Source organism: Eptesicus fuscus, chromosome 5 (assembly GCF_027574615.1).
Source record: "Eptesicus fuscus isolate TK198812 chromosome 5, DD_ASM_mEF_20220401, whole genome shotgun sequence".
Classification (NCBI taxonomy): Eukaryota; Metazoa; Chordata; class Mammalia; order Chiroptera; family Vespertilionidae; genus Eptesicus; species Eptesicus fuscus.
In genome coordinates, this window is record NC_072477.1 from 57,019,814 (window position 1) to 57,044,733 (window position 24,920).

The 24,920-nt window shown below is 38.0% G+C and overlaps 1 protein-coding gene and 1 pseudogene across 4 annotated transcripts in view; one reads left to right on the forward strand and one right to left on the reverse strand.

The window, feature by feature from the left end:
* The window catches only part of DMXL2 (Dmx like 2), a 166,703-nt gene that overhangs the window by 24,740 nt on the left and 117,043 nt on the right, over window positions 1-24,920 (forward strand). For all 4 annotated transcript variants that reach the window (XM_008143148.3, XM_008143149.3, XM_054716227.1 and 1 more), the window contains exons 2-6: window positions 14,049-14,174; window positions 16,839-16,910; window positions 22,311-22,389; window positions 23,204-23,339; window positions 24,375-24,441. In XM_008143148.3, the coding sequence (XP_008141370.1) occupies window positions 14,049-14,174; window positions 16,839-16,910; window positions 22,311-22,389; window positions 23,204-23,339; window positions 24,375-24,441 (480 nt within the window). The remainder of the gene's footprint in view (window positions 1-14,048; window positions 14,175-16,838; window positions 16,911-22,310; window positions 22,390-23,203; window positions 23,340-24,374; window positions 24,442-24,920) is intronic.
* LOC103287479 (sperm-associated antigen 7-like) lies at window positions 9,438-10,309 on the reverse strand (annotated as a pseudogene).

The following is a 24,920-nucleotide window of genomic DNA, read 5'->3' on the forward strand; positions in this document are numbered from 1 at the left end:
ATACTATTTAGTTTCTTACTTATTCATTTTGCTCATTTAGCATTCTTGAATGGACTTTAGGCTGTTAGAATGAATCATCTCAGTAAAGTGTGTCCTTAGTCATGTGGAAAGAAGAGCAACTTACTCAGCTACTACCCTCTCCCCCCTTTTCTTTCTTTTTTGTTTTGTTTGTTTAAATTTCTTTATTGATTATGGTATCACATATTTGTCCTCATCCCCCCATTCCTATCCCACACCCCTCCCCACGCATGCCTCCACCCCCCCTGTTGTCCTTAACCACTGGTTAGGCTCATATGCATGCACACAAGTCCTTTGGTTGATCTCTCCCCTTTATCCCCACCCTCCGCTACCCTCCCTCTGAGGCCCGACAGTCTGATCCATGCCTCCTTGTTTTTGGGTCTGTTCTTGTTCATCAGTCTATGTTGTTTATCATTTCCCCTAGATGAGTGAGATCATGTGCTACTAGAAATATACTTATAAGAACTGAAAATGAGACAAGCAATAATGGTTATGGTGACAGGCAAATGAATCAGTCTGTAGTGAGTTTCTTTCTGGGCCAACAGTTCTTTTGAGACCCAATTTCAATGTCAAACAGTTCCTTATGTGTACATGTCAGCAATGATATTTCAGTTCTGGATGGTGGACAAATGGTGGTAATGCAGGTCCGACCCTGTCTGGTTTGGTCCTGGGCAACCTGCAGTGACACACAGCTGCTAACTGCTAGTATGGCAAGGCGACGTAAGCGTCTTCCATCTCTGGACTGCTTCTCTTCTGTCTTCATGGCTGGAGTAGTCCTGTCGATTCCTCTCTGTTGCCAGAATCCACATGGTCTCGGAGTTGTTTTCTGAAAATATACAAACATATTCTCGACCAAAAGTTAATAAAGGGATATTTTCTATAAAATTGACTTGGGCTCCTTCTTCATTTTTTGCCCAAATGATTTTCCTCTGGCTTGTTTTGACACCATGTATGTTTTTCATGGGTGTCTTGCTTTTAGCCTTACAATTAATTTTCTAAAGTACAAATTTTCTAGATGTAATTTACTTACAGGGTATTTTTCCTTACACGATATTCTTCTACTATTCCCCCCTTTTTTGATTTAAATATTAGGAGGCTTTTGAAAATTTTATAATGTAGTCTTGATAGCTTTTAAATTTTAATTTTTTTGCACTATAATATTATTGCTTTAGGTTCATTACATGTTACGCAATTTTATCATGAGATGAACTACCAATAAAAATTTAATTAACACTTTAGGAACTGCTTTTTGTACAGTACAATTAATTTTTCTAGAATATTCGCTTGTTTCAATTAGCCAATTTAAATTAGCCTGAAAATTTGACTACTATTTTACTGTCAAATTTATTATTCTAACAACAATCTTATTTTACCCTGTAAATATTAGTAGAAAGGATTATTTGCCTTCTTGAGTAGGCCCTGAGCATTCCTGGTGGTAGGCTGGATTTAGATATCAAAAACCCACTTCCCCACTTCATGGGTACACGACAACTCAAACAATTCTTGTTGGAGTGAGAGGGCAGCTGCTGTAGGCCAAATCTGTCTGTTACCTGGGTCCCCATTTGAGCTGGGCATGGGAAGTTAAGCAGCCATGGGGGCAGAAGACTTCCTTCAGAAGTCTTAATATCTTTTGATCCATCAGTGCTTTTTCTTTTAAGTGATTGCTCCTTGGGAATGAGGGGTGAGTGTTCAGGCCCCTGCAAAGTTGGGGGGGTGAGGTTCTGTGCCCCACCTCTGTTGACCCCTAAGTTCTCTCCTGATGGCCCCTCTGCGACTGTGCCTGTCTTAGGTTGTTCCTTCCCTGAGGAATCTTACCCGTCTCTGGCTAAACAGCCATCCTCCAGGGCCAAGCAGGGTGATGTGAGGTTCAGTTCTGTCTCCTTGGTACACTATGCCCCCGTGGCCTCCATGCCCAGCACCTGCCTTGTCTCCCCCCTTTTCTAACTGTAGTGCAGACGTATCTAAATGAAAGGAGGCTTATTTGTTTTGGAGGGGAGGTGGTAGTGATGGGCAGTAGTTGATAATGGTAAGAGTTTGACTTCATGTGTGGAAGCTTGCTAGCTATACAGTATATGACAAAGGGTGGGTCATGTAAAGAGCTTTTATAAATCACTTAAAACAACAAGACTAAAGGCCCAGTTAAAAATGGACCAATAACTTGATTAAGCAGTTTTCAGAGAAATACATACAAATGGCTGATAAATATATGAAAAGATGCTCAACATTCCTCCTAATAAAAATACAAATTAAAACAGCTCTGTCAGGGTTTGTTGGTTGGAAAGATTAAAACATTTGATAATGATCAGGTTTAGTGAGAAGTGAAGAAGTAGGTACCTTTATATACCTGAGAAGTACAATATTTTTGGAGGCTAGTTTGCAGTTGTTATTAAATTTTAATCACTGACCCAGCAAATTATGTCTTAGAATTTATCCTATGGGTATATTTGCACACATATGCATAATATATTTTATACATAATATATTTTATACTTAATATATTTTATACATTGAAGCATTATTTTTGCTTCAGTGGTAAAAGACTGGACACAACCTAAGTTAATGACAACAAAGCCACAAAATGGAATACTATGCAACAATTAAGAAGAATGAGCTTGGCCAGGGTGGCTCAGTGGTTGAGCGTTGACCTAGGTTCTGGTTTGATTCCCGGTCAGGGCACATGCCTGGGTGGCGGGCTTGATCCCTGATGACGGGTGTGGAGGAGGCAGCAAATCAATGATTCTCTCTCATCGTTGATGTTCTATCTCTCACTCTCTCTTCCTTCCTCTCTGAAATAAATGAAAAATATATTAAAAAAAAAGAAGAATGAAGTAATTCCTTCTTTGCTGATAAAGGAAATTTTTAAAGATATATTACTAGTTAAGTGGGAAAAAGTTACAGAATTGTGTATAGCATAATCCCTTTATTAACTTAGGTTAACTAGTAGATACACTTGTATGTACACTAAACATTTTAGGAAGAATTCATAGGTAACTTTTAAGTGATTGCTCCTTGGGAATGAGGAGAGGTGGTCAAAGCTAAGAAGGTGGCCTAATTTTTCTATTTAGTTTATAACTTTAGTACATGTGTTATTTTCTCTATAAAAAAGAAAATCTTGTTACTGAAAACATTAAAATTAAACATTTAAAATGGTTAATTTTGCTTGTAGATGGCTTTAATGGATAAGTAAAATATGAAAATTCTAGCTTAATAGGGAAACCTACTTGTCCATTTTAGAAGTTAATTTTTAATTCTGAGAGCATCATAAGCAGTTAGAATTTTAATTAGGTGACTAAAATGAAGAGAGGGAAAGGATTTTTTTGGGTGGGGGGAAAGTTTTGTTAATCTGTCCTTTTTTGTTTTCTTGGTTGTAGGATTTTTCATAGGTCAGCATTGGCCTCTTACGAGTATTTTCTCAAGATAACCCTGTCTTCTCTTTAGCTTTTTGTTTGTGACTAGAGCCAAGATCACAGCAGAAATAAAAAATTTAAGTGAATTTATGTAATTAACCAATAAGAAAAAAATTTGAACAATAGAAAACAAACTATCTGAGATGGTCACTAAGTGGATAAAAAGTATAAAGAAATCTGAATTTGCACCCCAGCATGTATTTACCTTATGACTTAGGACTTTGATTAAATCATATAAACTTGCATTTCCTTGAATTAAAATGGGATTAATAACCAACTTCTAAGATTATTGCTGTCTTGAAATGCATAGTACTATACCTGTTACCCTGTAGGCTTTCAATAAATACCTCTTTCTAGTAAGTATTTTTCTAAGTCTTAACACATGTGCCCTCACTTGTAGAAGTATGAATATACTTTCATGAATTAAAACTCACTCTCAGGGAGATGTGGGAGTTTAACAGTAACACTCTTTAGAGTAGAGTATTCTTGGTAAGACTACACCTTGTTAAAGTAGACAAACCTCTCAACATACTTAATATCTTTTGATCCATCAGTGCTTTTTCTTTTAAATTTAGACACATCTATCAGTGGCTGTCAATGATCTCAAAATCTGATTTTATAACTACCAGGATGTTAAAGCATCCAGGTACTCCCTTAGAAAATGCCAATATAATTAATCTATTTGTATTCTGTATTCTCATAGGAAAGTTCATGCTTCTGTGAGATTTAAAAAATGTTTTATTTCTTTTCTTTACACTTCAATTTATCTAAAACTTGAAGGAAATTTGATAAATTAGTGCAGTATTTGTAGAATATGAGTATTAGTTGTTTGCTTTTCTGAAAGTAATGTAGTCAAGGCAATTATATGTAAAACGGAAGTTAGAGAAGACAATGAGTGTGTTATGCTTATTTGGATATACTTAATCATTGTTCAAATGACATTAAACACACTGGAGAAGGCAACAATATTTTCATTAAGATGATAGTATGTTAATGCAGAGTATTTTATGACGTTAGAAAGTATTTTAAAAAATGTTTTATTGATTTTTTTTTTTTTAGAGAAAGAGTAAGGGAGAGAGAGCAAGATAGAAACATTGCTGAGAGAGAATCATCAATAGGCTGCCTCCTGCACGCCCTCTACTGGTGATTAAGCCTGCAACCCTGGCATGTGCCCTGACTGGGAATCAAACCAGTGACCTCCTGTTTTATGGTTAACAGTCAGCCAGGAGACTTTAGAAGATACAGTATTTAATTTTTAGCTTTTTGTTTGTGGTCAACAGTCAACACACCAGTCAGGTGACTTTAGAAGATACAGTATTTAAATTTTTTTACCAACTAACATTTTTTAAAACAGTAAATGCATGTCTTGATTGTTTTACTGAGTGCAAAAATATTGCCATACATATTGTATAAAATTAAAACGTTACAGAAAAATACAATCTAAAAAATAGGTAACCCTAGTAACGTGATCGTCAAAGAAAACTGCTGTTGACTGCTTGGTGTCTTTTTTGGCAGAATTTTTCCCATGCAAAGAAACACCTGTAAATAAATATTTTTAATAGGAGCATAAACACATTTTATTTTACATTATTTTAAATAATACATCCTGGAAATATCGATACACAGAGACTGTTAAGTGTAACATTTTAATGAGGTAAAAGAAGAGGGTTACTTTGTTTTTCAAACTCAACTAACTGGCAAGGCTCTTGTAACGAAGTTTTTGATGTCATAATGAGAAACACAAAAGAATCTCAGTAATAACCATTACTCAAGTGGGAAAATATGACACACTTTATCTAAGGAAGAGATTCTTTTAGACAAACTAATGAGATCTGTGGACCCAGGGAAAACAGTATATTCATGTGACTTTAATTTCAAGGCCTGGCCAGCATGGCTCAGTGGTTGAGCATCGACCTGTGAACCAGGAGATCACAGTTGGATTCCTGGTCGGGACGCCTGGGTTTCTGGCCCAATCCCCAGTAGGGGGCATGTAGGAGGCCGCTGATCAATGGTTCTCTCTCATCATTGCTGTTTCTATCTCTCTCCCCCTCTCTCTTCCTCTCTGAAATCAATAAGAACATATTTGAAAATAAAAAAAGAAAGAAAGCGGGGCCTCTAAAAAAAAAAACAAAAAACACCATACATATATTTTCCAGGAGTTCACAGACCTCCTGTGACACCCATTACACTCCAGGTTGAAAACTCTTAGTTTCAATGCTTAAAGTAAAGATAACTTGCCCTGCTGATTTGGCTCAGTGGATAGAGCATCGGCCTGTGGATGAAAGGGTCCTGGGTTTGATTCTGGTCAAGCGCACATACCTTAGTTGCAGGCTCCTCTCTGGCCTGGGCCCTGGTGGGGGTTCATGCAGGAGGCAACTAATCGATGTGTTTCTCTCACATCGATGTTTTTCTCTGTCTTTACCTCTCCTACTCTCCCTAAAAATCAACAGAAAAATATACTCGGGTGAGAATTAACAACAATAAAAAAAAGTAAAGATAAATTTCTCTTTCCTAATTGAAATTTCTGTAAAAATAAGGCTAAAACAAGTGAGGTTTATAATTTTAAAGCACCCTCTTTGACTTTTGAACTCATACTACAGGATTATCACTTCTGAGTTATTGTTAGCTACTTATTAATTCTTTATCATTATAAGGACAGCTCAGTCCTTCCATAATAGAAGTCCTCCCACATGAATGGAAGGAATGGTGTTTTTCTGACTCTTTCTCTTTCCTTGGGCCTTATCTGTGTTTAGACCAAACCTCCTTAATTTTGAGGTGAAATGTTTTGTAGGTCAGTACTCTTATCAGTGCAAGACACTGTTATATGGTGCAATGGCACAGGGACAATTCTTCCAGGAACACAAAGGAGTACAACCTGGTTAAGGGATTCCATTTGCTCCAGAAAAGGGTTGGTTGTTGCCCTTTTTTCGGCTTCTCTGTAATGATCCTGTGGTCTGTCTCCCACATGTTTATACTCAGCTAAGACAGATATATTTCATTTACCTGCTACAAAGGAGCCCACATACCATACTCTCTGAGGTCATTTTAGTATTTGCTTATAGTCTCAGTGAGCACCCTCTTCCTCCTGCACTATTACCAGGTGTACCAGTTAAAAATAGCGGATTTTGTAATCAAAGAAAACGCGATAATTTCAAGAGAAACATCAAAATGCTTATTCAAAGTAAAGTCTATTGCTAGCTACACATTTCCCCATCTTTCAGGTAATTTGTGGATACCGTCCCAATAGAACTTTTCTTGTTTTGAGGCAAACCATTCAGAGGCCCAATTTTCCACTTCTTTGTATGTTCAAGTGCTGTGCAAAAAGTGTGTGTGCCATCGATCAGAACAAGTGATAATCTGAAGGAGCAAGGTCTGGTGAATACAGTGGGTGGGTTAATACTTCCCAGGCAAGATCTTTTAATGCAGTGATTCTCAACCTTTCTAATGCCGCGACCCTTTAATACAGTTCCTCGTGTTGTGGTGACCCCCAACCATAAAATTATTTTCATTGCTACTTCATAACTGTAATTTTGCTACTGTTAATGAATCGTAATGTAAATATCTGTGGTTTCCGATGGTCTTAGGCTCTACAGCAGCGGTTCTCAACTTGTTGGTCGCGACCCACAGGTTGAGAACCGCTAGCAGGGTCGCCTAAGACCATCGGAAAACACATATTTACATTACGATTCATAACAGTAGCAAAATTACAGTTATGAAGTAGCAATGAAAATAATTTTATGGTTGGGGGGGTCACCACAACATGAGGAACTGTATTAAAGGGTTGCGGTATTAGAAAAGTTGAGAACCACTGTTTTTTTTTTTTTTTTTTTTTTTTTTTACAGAGAGGAAGAGAGAGGGATAGAGAGCTAGAAACATCGATGAGAGAGAAACATCGATCAGCTGCCTCCTGCACACCCTCCACTGGGGATGTACCCGCAACCAAGGTACATGCCCTTGACCGGAATCGAACCTGGGACCCTTGAGTCCGCAGGCTGATGCTCTATCCACTGAGCCAAACCGGTTTCGGCAAGAGAACCACTGTTTTAATGTGTCTTTAACTGGTTTTGAAATGTGTGATGGTGTATCATCATGAAGTCAAATTACTTTGCCGTGTCTTCTGGAACATTCTGGTAGTTTCACGATCAAAGCATGGTTCAAATTGATTATTTGTTGTCGGTAGCGATGAGTATTAACCATTTCACCTGGTTTTAGAAGCTCATAATACACCACACCTTCCTGATCCCACAAAACGCAGAGCATTGTCTTCTTTCCGAAGTGATTTGGCCTTGCAGTCAATATTGATGGTTGACCTGGATCAACCCATGATTTTGTGCATTTGGGATTCTCAAAATAAATCCACTTTTCATCACCAGTCACAATTCGATGTAAAAAAGACTTTCTTTTGTGTCGTTGAAGCAACATTTTACTGATGACTTTTCGGTTTTCCATTTGTCTTGCGTTCAGTTGATGTAGCACCCATTTTCCTTCCTTTAAAATCTTTCCTATTGCTTGTAAACGATCAGAAATTATTTGCTGAGCAATGTTTAATCTTTCTGCAAGTTGTTTTTGAGTTTGACACACATCTTCATCCAATAATTCTTATAATTGTTGGTCTTCAAACTTTTTCGGTTGACCTAGACATCTTTGTCTTTCACATCGAAATCATCACTTATAAAACATTTAAACCAGCGTTCACAAGTATCTTGAGATAGAGCCCGTTCACCATAAGCTTCCCGAAGTATTCAGCAACACTTTTCTTCAAAATAAAGTAATGAATTAAAACTTCCCTCAAATGCGCTTTTTTTTGGCACGAAATTTGACATTTTTAAGCGTAAAAATATCTATGATGTTAACACCTTCGGAAAATTTGACATATGAAGTTTTGAAGCTTATTGTCAATACAACAAAATAGCATGCATATCAAATCGCATATTTATCAACATATGTGTAACTCCATCTATTGAAAAAAATCCACATTATTAACCAGTACACCTAGTAAGTCTTCCTCTGGTTAAACTGAATTCTAAAAAAAAAAAAAAAAAAGAATAGAACAGATTTGCTTTTGACTAAAAATTGAGACAATGGTAACCTCTTGAGTAATTATAGATTTTTGTATAAACCTTCACAGCTATTGGTGTTTACTAAGTGCTTACTTGGGGAAAGGGCGCTGTGGTAAATATCTTGGGATCACAAAGATGAACATGGACCTTTTAGTACTAATAAGGCAGAAGGTAATGGAATACAAGTGGGATATTGCAATGGAAAGAGTAGGGGCTTTACTATGAAGCAAATGAATCCTCCAGGAACTTGGGCAAATTACTTATCCTTTTTGGGCCTCACTGTTTTCATCTTTGAAAGGGGGGCCTGTGAGGATATAATGTTTATAAAGACCATAGCAGACTGCCTGATCATGATAGGTATTCAGTAAGTGATACATTATTATTGTTATTTTAATATATTTTTTATTGATTTCAGAGAGGAAGGGAGAGAGAGAGAAAAACATCAGTGATGAGAGAGTCATTGATTGGCTGCCTCCTGCTGGCCCGGCTCTGGGGATCACACCTGCAACCCGGGCATGTGCACTGACTGGGAATCGAACCCCTATTGTCTGGTTCATAGGTTGGTGCTCAACCACTGAGCCACACCGGCTGGGCATAAGTGATAAATTATTAAGAAAGGCTTTAGTAGATTCCCTTCTGGTAGGTGATTTAAATTCATGACACTTGTTAGACTGGAAAATCAGCCAAAAATCTTTCCTTTTATAGCTACTGTCATAGACTTGGCCAAATTATTAGGTTATGTCAACTATCTGAACTTCATGTTCTTTGACCAAGTTTCTAGGTACTTAGGCTTCTGGAGCCAGACATTAGGAAGATTTTTTTTTGGTTCAAACAGTGTTTATTGAATGTAAAGTAACCCCAGCCCCATGGGGAAGAAAGTTCCAAGGGGAACAGAATAATACAGATTAAATACCCACCTGTGCATTCACTCTCTTGCGTGCGCGCGCGCGCGCGCACACACACACACGCACACACACACACACCACATACATATCCAAATTCGTAACAGTGACATATCAAACACCTGCTTCCTCCAGCCTAAGTGATGGCTGTTAGCAGGTGGTTCAGAGGTGGGGCTCCAGAATGGGTTTTAATAGCAGCAGCCTGTCCCTCCCTGCCCTGCCCCAGAGAGCTGGGGTGTCTAGGAGGTAGGTGGCAACTCTTCCCCACTCTGCCGCAGACGCTTCTTGGCTCGGATCTCATTCATGGCCTCTTCAATGGAGAGTGTGTCCTTCTTGTTGGCCACGGGCACACAGCCATAGGTCTTGTTTGCCTGTAGAATATGGGCTGAATCCTTGGCTGCCCCCTTGCCGATGAGGTGGCTGTACTTGTCCTTGTAGTCACTGGTGGGGCTCACTACCACAGGTCCCTGCTGAGCTGCCTCATCCTCCTGCCGCTGGGCCAGCTCCTTCAGCTTCCGTTTCTCCTCAGCCTTCTGGGGGTCCCATTCCTCTCCACGACGGTAGGAGTCCAGCTCTTCATCTGAGGGTGCAAACTCCTTTTTGATGATCATGACATAGCGACATTCATCATCTTCTCCAAAGGAGGATGTCCGGCCAGCCACTTCCACCACATCGTGTAGTATGCTTCTCTCTATCTTGTTCATCGGCTGAAACTTTTTCTTGATCTGCCCACTGTCTTGGATGAAATCGGATACCTCTTTCTCCATCCTTTTACGAAACTCCACTTTCTGTTTGTCTTCTCCTGTAGTTTCTTCAGGCGGGCAGCCTGCTCTCGGGCCCTGCGCCGAGTCTCCTGGTCACTGAGGCTGGGTGGCTTTTCCATGGAGCTCAGGATGGAGCCCAGTAGGTCCGCCATCTTGGGAGTGACCGACATTAGGAAGATTTTGAATCATTTATTTGCTATACAGATATTTATGGAGGGCTGCTTATGTGCTAAGTGCTAAGAATACAGTGCTAAACAAGGACACGGTCCTTGTTCTGATGGACCTTTTAGTATTGGGAACCAGATAGACATTACACACATGTTTGTATAAATAATTAAAATCTTGTGAACCTTCAGTTATAGAATGCATGTGATTCAGTACTGATTGTTTATGGTCCTCTGTTCTTCCATGGCTGTTTGTGCCTTAGATTCTTGTGTGTGTGTGTGTGTGTGTGTGTGTGTGAATCCTTACCTGAGGATATTTTCCCATTGATTTTTAGGGTGAGTGGAAGGGAGGGGGAGAGATGGAGAGAAACATTGAAGTGAGAGAGACACATTGATTGGTTGTCTCCTGCACACGCCCCAACCAGGGCCAGCGATGGAGCCTGCAACCAAGGTATGTGCTCTTGACTGGAATCAAACCCTGGACCCTTCAGTCTGTGGGCTGATGCTCTATCTACTAAGCCAGACTGGCTAGGGCTATGCCTTAGATTCTTTAGAGAAAGGTAAAGAATAATAATATGATTTCTCATACTTTTGCAAGCTCCTAGTGTGCAGTAGTTGAGTGGGTTCTATTGTAGCTATGACCATGGATATTATATAAAAAGGCAGGCATTGCCTAAGTATAGTTCAACAGGAACCAGTACCAGATATAATTGTTCCATTATGATGGTAATTACTAGTTTGATAAAGGATTTGAGATCATTTTAGACCATAGGTCTCTAAACTTGTAGTAGCTGCATAATATTCCCGTGTAAGGCTATATCATAATTTATTTAACCACTTCTCTATTGATCGATGGTATGGGTTTTTTTTTTTTTAATTTTTGCTGCTATAAATAATGAGGCAGTGAATATCCTTCTATATATTTTTTGGCAAACTTTTCTAAGTATGCTTATAGAGTAATTTAGGGATTTATTCGATCAAAGAGTACATTGTATTTAAATTTCGATAGATATTTGCCAAGTTCTTTTATCCATGAAGATTCTGATTTAGTTAAGTCTGGGGTGGGACCAAGCAGTCTGTGTGTCTAAGTTCCCTGGGTGCTTTTCATGCATCAAGGTAGGAATTATTTTAGGATCAGAAAAATGGCAAGATTCCCTGCAGGTAAGGAGTATGGCACATCTATCTCCTCTGGAAAAGATCTTGCAATTATGAATATCTAGGGAAGAATAAGCTCCCTTTTTAATAACTGAGCAGTGAGCACCAATCTGTCCACAGTAGCACTTCTAGGGATGACCCATCTTTAGAGAAGCAAGTGTACTAATAATTATCTGGGATATTTTATTTATTTATTTTAACAAGTAATGTTGGGGGAAAAAGCATAAAAATTATAAGGACCTGAGTTTGAACATCTACCTACTAACTGCGTCATCTTGGACAAATGAATGAACTGGAATTTTTATACAATGATAATGACATATCTTCCAAATTTGTTGCAAAGATTAAAGCAGGGTAATATAATATTTATTGAGGACCTTCTGTTTTCTGCTAGTATTTTGTGGATATCTCTGTCATGGCAGTTTTTTATTTAATTGTGATTGGTGATTCACTTGCTCATCTCCCCATTAGACACACTGGGACCACATCTTGTGGTTTTGTAGTTCTAGTCCCTAGTGCACTGGTTTGTTTCTTAATTGAATGATGTATGCCAAGCACTATGCAAATAGATTTTCTATTTTAGTTTTCACAATTATCCCAAGAGGTAAGTATTATTTCTTCCATTTTATTACAAGGAAGAAAGCTCAGAGAGCTTAAGTAACTTGCTTAAGATCACACAGTAGTGCAGAACCATAATTAAAGAATCTACGTATGTACTTCCAAACTAGATAAAGTCTATGCTCTTTCCATCAATTCACTTTGCTGAGATAATGCTATAAAACTTTGGAAATTGTGAAATGTTGTTCAAGGGTAAGGTTATTTTGATAATGTAATTTTTAAAACTAGACTATTTGATAATATAATTTTAAAGATTAGCAGCCTATACACTGAGTGGCCAGATTATTATGATCTCTGAATGCATAATAATCTGGCCACTCAATATGTGTGTGTGTGTGTGTGTGTGTGTGTGTGTGTGTGTGTGTATTAGAAGCCTGGTGCATGAATTTGTGCATGGGTGGGGTCTGGCCAGCCTGGCCAGGGGGAGGGGACATGGGCGGTTGGCTGGCCTGCCTGCTGTTCGAACTCCTGGTCGAGGGGACAATTTGCATATTAGCCTTTTATTATATAGGATATACACTGAGTGGCCAGATTATTATGTGTTCAGAGATCATAATAATCTGGCCACTCAGTATATGTGGACCTCTTCAAGGCATAGGTCACTGACTTAGGTGCCTGGACATGTCAGCCCTCATTATTGGATATCTGTATTTTGTAGGACATGACCATATTGCATAATGGTGTAGAAATAGAAAAAATACTACCTCACGCATTTTATATTTATGTTGCTTTTAATGCAGCTTTTTCATTCGAGAATTAGATTGTTAAGTTGTTTTGAGTATTTAGTCATAAGGCAAGTTTGGAAGAAAAAGGAAAATGTCCCACTGCCTGTCCCTATCCTCCTATATAATAAAAGGGTAATATGCAAATTGACCCTAACAGCAGAACAACCAGAATGACTGCTGGACCAGTCACTATGAGGCGCACTGACCACCTCTTGGTCCCTTCCCCTAGCCATCAGGCACCAATCACCCGATGGTGAATGGGGATCTGAGGGTGGGTGGTGGTGGTGGTGGGGGGGGTGGCGCCCGCTGTGGGCAGCTGGGGAAGATGGCCCTGATCGCAGGCCAGGCCTAGGGACTGTACCCATGCACGAGTTTTGTGCGCCGGGCCTCTAGTGTCATCATAAAATTCACAAAGTTGCAAAACAGGAATAGCATACACCAAGAAGTTTGGCAATAGGAAGAAATATGTGGTTTTACTCATTATAGTTATGTTGAGCAAGGGAATTTCCCAGGAACCCAATTTGGTCTTATATTGTATTTTCCAGACCATATAGTTATATTTGCCAACATTTTATACAAATCAGTTTATTTTTTTAACCTTTTTTTTTTTTTTTGGTGAAACCACTTTGGGTTTGTTTCCTATCTTTCTCATGCCCGGTAAGGTTGAGGAGAGTGGGCAGGCAGGCTGCATCATGGATTCACTTATGCATGTTTAAGTTTAGTCTTTGCCTTAGTGCATGTAATTCTGTCTTGAGGGTTCATGTCTATTTAACTAGTTCTTTAAGCCATGTGGAATTGTGTTGGAAAATGCATATGATTTCTATCTTTCTCAAGCCTGGTTTGAACCCTGGGAACACAACTGCAGCCTTCAATGCCTTATTACTTTCAGATGGAGATTTTATTCTTTAGGGTTTACTGAGATAACTTTTGGAGAGAAGCTCTGAACAGAATGACTTATGACCTGCAAGACAGTGTTTAAGAACTGAAAGAATATTTTTTTGTTGTTGTTGTTAGTAGCAGTTGTTGAATGATAATGTGTGGGGTACCATTACCCTATTTGTTTTATGTGAATTTTAATGTTATTTGGAAATTGATATTCTTAATATTCTTACATTAACTATTTAAAAAAATGTGTCAAAGTATACATTTCATTAGCAACAAAATCTAAGCTAACTATTATATTATAATAATTCATAAGTTACATATCTTACATATTGTAAAACTTTTTTTTTTAGGCGTATGGATCAGGCTGTGACATTGTTATTTTGGCAAGTGACTTTGAATGTGTGCAGATCATTCCTGGTGCTAAGCATGGAAACATCCAAGTCAGCTGTGTGGAGTGTTCTAACCAATATGGAAGAGTAAGGGATTTAATTACTTTATTAAATGTCTCTTAATATATTTAACAATCTCAGAAATATTCTTATCCTTTTGTACAAGGCTTACCTACAATTTCCTATTAATATACCTTGCTTAGGTGGCTACTGATAGGAGTGGGTGAAGTGATAGGTTGTATACAATTGTAAAGAGCCATTAAGCTGATGATGTGATAATTAATTGTTCTGCAGGTTTATTCTATCTTGAAAGATCTGTGGGCTTCACAATCCTGTAGGTACTGATATTCTGTCAGTTAATAATTCTAGCAGCTAGTAAGCCAACAGAAGGGAAGTAACTTTTCTCTACCTAGCACCCCTTATCTCTCCCAAATTATAATAACATTAAATTTTTATCAAGAAATTTAGCAAATTGTTAGTGTCTAATATAATATTTTTCATTTAAAGATACTTTATAAAGTTTCTGTTACCTTTTTTTTTAACTTAAAATGAAATACCTTTTTTATTGGGGGAAATTATCCAACAACTCAAGTTTCAATTACTTTAATGAAAGTTTATTTGGTGAATGAAGAATCTTAAAGTTCATTCCTTTACACTTTAAAACAGAGGGCTTAAATTTCATCATGTATATCCCTCCTCCAAAATTTCAAGCATAATGTACATCAAATTTTGGTTATATGTAAAGTAAATATAGCATATTGTATATTCTAGCAATTCAGTAAGGCCACTATTGTGTAGCAGAATTGAAATACTCTACAAGAATATGAAAATGAGATTTTTCTTGTAATAATGATAATAATTTAAACCGTCTTAGCGTTCTAGAAATTGTTCTTTACTGACTAACAATAAATTTTATCAAAGATATATTAAATCATAGTATTCATGGTGATGGTGATAAATAGTAATCATGTAAGTTTATGCCAAATAATAAATTATTCTACAACTTCTACTGTTCTTCCCTGCTGCTTGTATCAAGCTTTAAATTTATGTTAATGTACCATAATATGGCAGTCCAGTGACATAATTGACCTAGAATTGAAACACTGAATTTCCTGGTGTGTTCTGATACTTGTTTGTTGTTTTCTGATTCTTTGTCATGGTTTTCCTTAAGCAACCATTGTTTACTTTTTTGGGAACACTGAGAGTGTCAGATTCTTTCATTAATTTTTTATTGCTCATCTCCCTAGGCCAAGCAAGGTAGCTTTAAACCTACCTAGAGAAGTATGATAATTGTCAGAGATAAATTTTAGTAAATTATGTATGTGCTGGTGGATAATCACAATGAACATGTTCTCTGGGAGCAAAGTTTTTAAAAAATTTGGTGTCCATAACTATGTTTCTACTTTTCCTTACCTGATTGATAGCCTTTTAAAAAAATCCTCACCTGAGGGTATGTTCATTGATTTGAGAGAGAGAGAGATCGATCAATTGGTTGCTGCCCATATGTGCCCCAACTGGGGATCGAATGGCAACCTAGGTATGTGTCCTGACCAAGAATTGAACCTGCATCCTTTCAATGTGCAGGATGATGCTCTAAGCCACACTGGCCAGGGCCTTACTGGTTGAAAGTAAAGAAGGCAAAATTGTGACATCTTTGATGTATTATCTTTTATTTCCCTCCTCTCTTATTTCCTTTATTCCCAGTGCTTGTGACAACTTTCACATTTATGACCTTGTATTAGCCAGCTGTAACCATTCATTGACAAGTTGAATGTCATGATTCATAACACTTTTTGCCTAAGTATTACCTCAGCCAGGCATTTTAAGTAGCTCCCCCCCCCCCCCACCATTTTGGATGAAAAGCTTTTTCTTGGAAAGAATATTAGATATTAATAACAATTAAAATTACTTTTTTGGCATGAGAGTACCTTGAAATTACAGTGCACCTTTTTTTTAGCTGACTTTAAAAGAATATATACCTAATTTAGTTTTATAGGTTAACCCATAGGTCCAGAGGTGTCAAAAGGGATGGTTTTGGTCTGTTCCCTATAGTTGATTCCCTCTTGCCAAGAGCAGGATGAACTGGGAAATGTCTTTCAAGGAATTATTGGAAAGCAGGCTCTGGTAGTTCCTAGGAACAGAGGGATTTATGTCCCCTCTTATCAGGTATGTGACCTAGAGCAAAGTCTCCTTGGCTCCCAAACCCCTAGCTAAGTCAGCTCTTTCTCCTCCATTTGTAGCAGATGTCTCTCTTTCTCCTTAGTCCATTTTCTCTATTCCTTCTTTTAAAATCTAGATGGTTTTCCCAATTGATATTTTTGTTTGATGGTATCATTAATATAATTTTATTTGACATTTTAATGCTTGTTATTCTTTGATGTTTTTTTCTACTTGTCATAGTTTTTATATTTACTGGACTATGAAGTTTCTGATAGATGTACCATTGAAATGTGTTTTTGTTAATAAAGTTATTTCAATATTAAAAAAATACAAATTCTTATAGAAAACGATGATTTCTTTGAATGAGTCAACCTTGTATTTGATATGTGAAATAAAGCCTGCTGAATTTTTGATAAAAGAAGAGATTCTTAAGTTCAGTAATTTTCCAATTATATTTATGAAAGGGAATAAATTGTGAATACTGTATCGGGATTGTATTGTATATAATTAGTTTATACATTATTGTAACAAGGAGGTTATCTTTAATTTTCCTTCTCCTAAGTATTAATGTTTTGTTCATTCTTTTTTTAGATTGCAGCTTCATATGGTAATGCTGTTTGTATTTTTGAACCTTTGGGCATAAATTCTCATAAGAGAAATTGTGTAAGTATTAAATGATAGTAGAAAACATTTAGAATTCAATTTAGAACCAAATCTATAGTAATAAAGAGCTTCTTAGGAGCTGGTGCTGACGGTGAGCTGGAATATCAATGTGAAGCTGGTCTGATGCTTTGGGGTGAGACCTTTTACATTCACTGGGAATATATCCCTTTGCCTTTTAGGAACTCAGTTTTCTGGAAGGTTGCTAATTGAGATTTACCTTGTTAATTGGTATCTTTCCTAGTTGAACTATTATTTCTTGTCTAGATTACTAGACTAGTCTCTGTTTTCTATCCTTTTCTGCCCTTCTCTCTTCTCACTGAAGCAGATTATGACACATCTCTGCTTAAAACTCTGTAATGGCTCCATATTTCCCTCAGATTCAAAGGCAAAAAGCCTTAGAATAAACTACTGCTTTTCTCCCAGCATCCACTTATTACTTCTCACAGTTCATCTTGTACTATTCTTGCCCTCTCTGATATCACTCAGGCCACACTAGCATTTTTACTGTTCTTTAAACAGTTATTTTCCTATCTTAGGGCTTTGCATTGGTTGTTCGTTTGTCTGAAATGTTCTTTCTCTAGATAGCTCCTGGGCCAGCTTCTGCAGATATTTGAAATCTTTGCTCAATAATACCTTCTCAGTGGGTTCTACCTTGATCACCCTTTAAAAAATTGCACTTGCATCTACACCTTTAACTCCCATTCTTCTTTTTAAAAAAAAAATATATTTTATTGATTTTCAACAGAGAGGAAGGGAGAGGGATAGAGAGCCAGAAACATTGATGAGAGAGAAACATCAATCAGCTGCCCCCTGCACACTCCCCACTGGGCACATGCCTGCAACCAAGGCACATGCCCTTGACTGGAATTGAACCTGGGACCCTTGAGTCTACAGGCCGACGCTCTATCCACTGAGCCAAACCAGCTAGGGCTCATTCTTGTATTTTTAACTTTTTTTCCATAGCACTTCCCTTGTTTATTTACTTATTGTTTACTGTTTAGAACGTAAACTCCATGAAAATAGGTAGCTTTGTTTTTTGTGAGTTCACTAATGCATCCCAGTACTTAGAATCTATATCTGGAACATAACAGGCTCCTAAATATTTGTTGAATGAAGGAGTTAAGACCTTAGCTAAATTCACTTACCAGCTAAGTGATCTGGCATACCACATTGAGAACCATTGAGAGTCATTCTGAGTTCTGTGTTTTATTTTATCTTAATATTCAGAAAATCCCATATGATTAGAATTATTAACCCCTTAAAAAACACTGCATGAATTGGAACTCCACCATCACTCACAAATAGTCAAAACTGCCAATGTGAAATTTGAATTTACCAGTAATTCAAAAAATATATATATTTTTATTCATTTCAGAGAGGAAGGGAGAGGGAGAGAGAGAGAGAAACATCAATGATGAGAGAGAATCTTGGATCAGCTGCCTCCTGCATGCCCCCCACTGGGGATCAAGCCTACAACCCAGGCATGTGCCCTTGACTGGAATTGAACCCGGAACCCTTTAATCTGCAGGCCACTGCTCTATCCACTGAGCCAAACTGGCTAGGGCTGCCAGTAATTTTTTAAAAAAAGTTTATATTCTTAAATACATTACAGCAAGTGGTTTTAATGTTTCATTAAATGTATATATTTGAGTTTCTTTTTACATTGCCAAGAAATACCAATTAAAATATTAGTCTTTTTCCTGTGATAGTTTTATGAAATGAATATCAAATTTTAAAGTCACATCGAGTATTTATTAAAAATTCAGATTCCATGGCTGGGAGTGGGGGGTGAAGGGAGCCTAATATATGGTGACAGAAGATGATTTGACTTTAGGTAGTGGGTACACAGTGCAATATATAGATCTTGTATCATAGAAATATACACTTGAAACCTATATGATCCCATTAACTAATATCACCCTAATACATTTTAAAAAATTCAGAATCTAGGCCTCACTTCTAAATTTCTGCTATATGTTTGGTCCACAGATTATACTCCAAGAAATACTAAAGGAAAGAATATTAGGGATGTTTATAGTTTTAGGAATGACTTAATTAGTACTTTGAAATAGATCTGTTGAACAGTATTTAAAATACTGTTGTGCCCTAGCCGGTTTGGCTCAGTGGATAGAGCATCGGCCTGCAAACCGAAGGGTCCCAGATTTGATTCCCATCAAGGGTATGTACCTTGGTTGTAGACTCCTCCCTGGCTCAGGCCCTGGTTGGGGCTTGTTCAGGAGGCAACCAGTCAATGTGTTTCTCACATCAATATTTTTCTCTTTTTCCTTTTCTTACTCACTTTAAAAATGAATGGAAAAATATCCTCAGGGGAGGATTAACAAAAATAATAAAAATAATAAAATACTGTTGTGATTGTAGTCTGTTCAGCAGTGGCAGGGAAAATAACATTTTCCTGGTTAAAAAATATAAAGTTAGTTTGGGATAATAAAATTCAAGTTTTGCAGTTTTATTTTAAAATTATGGCTGTAGATAAATAAATTATTAAATAAATCTTAAATAAATTATTTCATTGTTGAATACTCTAAAAATATTATAAAGAGAGAAGGAATTACGATTCATTAATATTACTGTCCAAGCGGTTAATGTATAACTTGCCTAAGGTCACATAGCTTTACATTGCAGAATACTTTCACAAAAGGCTACTTTATATTTATATACTAAAAAGAAATATCTAAATTTCTTTTTACTTAGATACTGTATGTAATGGAAAAGGCCTTGGACTTTCAACTTTAAATCTTTCTACCTTTTAGAATGAAAATAGTTAAGAAAAAAGGATGGAAATTATTCAAATAAATTTAATATAGGTCAGGTTTGTGGATTTTATACATTATGTAATTTAAATTTGTTGACTTTATGGGAGGAATATCTAGTTTTATTTTAGACACTAGAGGCCTGGTGCACGAAATCAGCCTGCACCATCTCGCAATCTGGGTCCTCTTCAGGGATGTCCAGATTGGGCCTAAATTGGCAGTCAAACATCTCTCTCGCACTCTGGGAGCTCTGGCTCCTAACTGCTCATCTCCCTCCCTGCCTGATTGCCCCTAACCACTTGCCTGTCTGCCTGATTGCCCCTAACCACTTGCCTGCCTGCCTTATCATCCCTAACCATTCGCCTGCCTGCCTGATCACCCCTAACTGCCTCTGCCTTGGCCCCCGCCAATGTGGCTTTGTCCAGAAGGACGTCTGGAAGGTTGTTCGGCTGTCCAGTCTAATTAGCATATTACGCTTTTATTATTATAGATAGCACTTTTTTCTAAGGTGCATTTTATTTTATTTTTTAAAAATGTATTTTTATTGATTTCAGAGAGGAAGGGAGAGGGAGACAGAGAAACCAATGATGAGAGAGAATTATTGATTGGCTGCCTCCTGCATGCCCCCTACTGGGGATTGAGCCCACAACCCGGCATGTGCCCTTGACTGGAATCGAACCTGGGACCCTTCTGTCCGCAGGCTGACGCTCTATCCCCTGAGCCAAACCAGCTAGGGCTTATTTTGTTTTTATAAACATTCATTGAACATATGCATTCTAGCCATTTTAGTGCTAAAGACAATTCCTGCTCTAGAAGAGTTTAATATTATGGGAGAATCAAACATATGAACACATAATAATTCAGTGTGACCAATCCTCTCTAATAAAAGGGTAATATGCAAATTAACCATCACTCTGCTACAACAAGCCACACCCACCACCCAAGCCATGCCCACCAGCCAATCAGGGCGAGTATGCAAATTAACCCCAGCCAAGATGGCTACCATAGGGTTTCCCCGGCAACAGAAGAAGCCAAGTTTTCCACACACTCTGGCAGGCCCAGGCCTCCACTCAAGGATACAAAGTTTCAGTTATAGAAGGTAAACAAATCCAAGCGGCAGCCACGGATCCAGCAGGAGGCTTGGCTCTGCTCCAGGCTACAAAGTTTCAATTGTAGAAGGTAAATAAATTCCAGATACCAGGGCCTCTGCTTGGGTTGCCAGGGGGTGTGGCCGGCCTGCAAACCACCACAGGCCCCTCGCCCAGGCCGACACCCCAAGGGAACCCCACCCTGATCCAGGACACCCTTCAGGGCAAACCAGCTGGCCCCCACCCGTGTGCCAGGCCTCTATCCTCCTATCTAATAAAAGAGTAATATGCAGATTGACCATCAATCCAACACACAATATGGCTGCCCCCATGTGGTCAAAGATCCTGCCCCCATGTGGACACAAGATGGCCACCACAAGATGGCCAGCAGGGGAGGGCAGTTGGGAGGTACCAGGCCTGCAAGGGAGGGCAGTTGGAGGCAATCAACCCTGCAGGGGATGGCAGTTAGGGGTGACCAGGCTGGCAGAGGAGGGAAGTTGGGGGCAAACAGGCTGGCAGGGGAGCAGTTAAGCATCAACCAGGCTGGCAGCAGAGTGGTTAGGGGGTGATCAGGCTGGCAGGCAGAAGCGGTTAGGGGCAATCAGGAAGGCAGGCAGGCAAGCAGTTGGGAGCCAGCAGTCCTAGATTGTGAGAGGGATGTCCGACTGCCCGTTTAGGCCCGATACTGCTAGGATCGGGCCTAAACGGGCCGTCGGACATCCCTCTAGGAGTCCCAGATTGGAGAGGGTACAGGCTGGGCTGAGGGACAACCCCTAGTATTTTAGTATTTTAATAACTGTGGATGGTGTCTGATGGGTCCTCAACTTACCAGGGTGATTACTTCTAGTATTTTAATAACTGTGGATGGTGTCTGATGGGACCTCAACTTACCAGGGTGATTACTTAGTAAGTTCCTTACTTATCTAATACTCTTTTGTACTTCTGAAACTAATATGTCAACTGTAATTGAAAATTTTTTAAAATATATATTTTTAAAAGTACAGATGACCCACCTTCCCACAATTCTGATCTAATTGGTCTAGGAGGGAGCCCACTGATCCCAGATTGGAGAGGGTGCAGGCTGGGCTGAGGGACACCCTCCCCCTCCGTGCACGAATTTCATGCACTGGGCCTCTAGTATTATAATGATAGAATGTAAAAAGTGTTAGGAGTGCTGCTAGGATGTCAGAAAAGGCTTCACAGCAGAGGTGATGATTTATCCAGATCCTGATGTAAGCATAGGAATTTTCAGGTGGAGAAGAGAGGAAAAGCTGTCTTAAGTATAAGAATGTGTTTATAGACATGGAAAGAAGCCTGAGAGAACATGCTTTGTTTGGGCATGGCAAACAGTTGGATATGGTAGAATAGACAGTAACTGGAACCATTGGAACTTTTCAAAAGAACAATATTTTGAAAGTAATAGTGAAATATTTACATCTTTATTTTAGATCGTAAGGTCTTAAGTTGAAGAAAATGATACAGTGTTTGTGGATATTATTTTCAAAACATACCTTTTTCTTTTTTCTCTTTATATGTTTCAGCAACTCAAGTGTCAGTGGCTTAAAACTGGGCAGTTTTTTTTGAGTTCCGTGACATACAATTTGGCATGGGACCCTCAAGGTATTCAGTAGTTCTATTTAGAAATTATGAAAATTAAATAATTTGTTTAAAATGTATGGCGACTATGTGATATAATAAGAAAGTGATCAACTGTAAAATTTATTTTTGCTAGTGAATGAATGTACTTTTTTCCTTCTTGGTGCACATGGCTTTATACAGTGCTGAATTTACTATTAGTTCTGTGCTTTCCCCCTGCCTTTGAATATTGTATTTTAAGAACAGTGATGATTTGTTTCTTTAGTGAACATGTACTGCATTTTATCCTTAACTGTATTTATTAAGAAAGAAAATCAGAAATTAAACAGGACCAAAAAAACTCCTATCTTATTTTGTTATTTGTATTTCAGGAAGTTATTCTCTTTAATTTTGAAAGATTAGAAACTTCTAATGATAATGGCTTTTGTCCCATTTAACATTCATAATTAATTAAATTAATTTTTATATTCCAAGTAGAAAAACAAATTTCACTAATTTTTAGTTATGTCTTACATCTTGACAACATCCTATGTGGTATTTTGGGGGCTTTTTTTAAAAAAAATTCTACTTTGCTGTTATTTTTTTAAAAAGATTTACCTGATATAAGCTCTTTCTCAGTAAAGCTTATTTTTTTTTGTGTTTGTTTTTGTTTTGTTCTCAAGTTTCTGCCAAGAACTACTCTTTTTTGTGTAGTGGATTCTTAGAGCTTTTAAATGGATATGTCCCAAGTGTTTTGCATAGAAAATATTGCTCATTTTTCACAATATAGTTTAGAAGCCCACGTGTATGTTCTTTCTCTAATTTTTGCTTATTCATCAGAACATTCTTTAATTTTCAGATAACAGATTGTTGACAGCAACTGATTCTATTCAGTTGTGGGCTCCTCCAGGAGGTGACATTCTGGAAGAAGAGGAAGAAATTGATAATAAAATTCCCCCTGTTTTAAATGATTGGAATTGCATCTGGCAGTGCAAGTTAGTGTCTAACTCTGTTGTTGTGTTTGTTAATGTTTAAAAAACGTTGCCTAAAATATATTACCTTTCACAATCATCTTTATTTTTTGATGGTACTGTCGCATTTAGCAGCCTAGAAAGTAGAATTTTTCTAAGCAAAAGTCATTATAATATATCATTCTATCTGTGCTATAGTTGGTTGTTTAAGAAAAGGACAAAAATATTTTCATAGTATAACTCAGGACTTGGGTTGACAGGGTTGCACATAGGAATTACTCATTATTAGAAGAGATGTGGATGGTGAAGGGGAAGGAAAAGATGTGATGAAAATTGCCAGCCACTCTTTCAAGTGGAAGGGTGGCTGAACTATTAACAATGTGGATTATGTGAAGGGGACCAACTAGCCAGGGAAGATGATGAGCTTAGTTTTTAACATGGTATATTTAGGATGTTGATGGGACTTGTAGGTGGGGATATAATTTATACATTTTAATTACACTCTTTTTTGTTTCCCTAAAGTAAACTCTGCATTAGTTTTAATTAATTGTATTTTTAAAGAGGTGATATATTTTATTTTTAGAGTGTTGAAAACACTCTTGTTCTGATTATGTTAAAAATCTTATTTTGACCATCCTATATAATAAAAGGGTAATATGCAAATTGACCCTAATGGCAGAACGACCAGGAATGACTGGTCACTATGATGTGCACTGACCACCAGGGGGCAGATGCTCAATGCAGGAGCTGCCCCCTGGTGGTCAGTGCACTTCCATAGGGGGAGCATCCACGGGGAGTGGGCCTAAGCCGTTAGTTGGACATTCCCTAACTCCTGGCCTGCCAGAGGGATGTTTGACTGCCAGCTTAGGCCCAATCCCCCGGGGAATGGACCTAAGCCATCAGTTGGACATCCCCCGAGGGGTCCTGGACTGCAAGAGGGCGCAGGCCTGGCTGAGGGACCCCTGAATGCATGAATTTTCATGCACCAGGCCTCTAGTTTATATATACAGTGTTCCAGATTTTTAAAATGTTAACTCTTTAACATTTTTTTTTTTTTAGAACTGCAGTATCTGTACATTTGATGGAATGGTCCCCTGATGGTGAATATTTTGCTACTGCTGGAAAGGTAAAGGACCAAACAAAACAGAAACAAAGAAACAAAACAAAGATGTTTCTATTCTCATTTTCAGTTTTCTCATCTGTAAAATTGGGATAATCTTACTCTTTAAAGCTGGCCTGAGGCATAGTAATAGATTTGTAAAAGATTAGGTATGTTTTCTGTAGGTAATAGGCACTGGGAAATAATGGCTATTATTCTTATTTCACCTTTTAAAAAGTCTATATTTTTAAAAATTAATTTTTATCTTTCCAAAATAGCATGTGTGCATAATTTAAGAAGTAAACTAGTACCACTAGAATCACAATGAAAAGAAGCTTTCCTTCCTTGAGGCAATTATTTGTCAAATTGCACATTTTGGCACTTCCTCCCATGTTCCTAAATAACTTGCTTTTGCTCCCATTTCTTGATTCTTTTCCCTTTATTTTTATGTATCACCTCTTGGAAGCTGAGACTTTAGTTCTCTAGCTGATGATTCTAACCCTCTC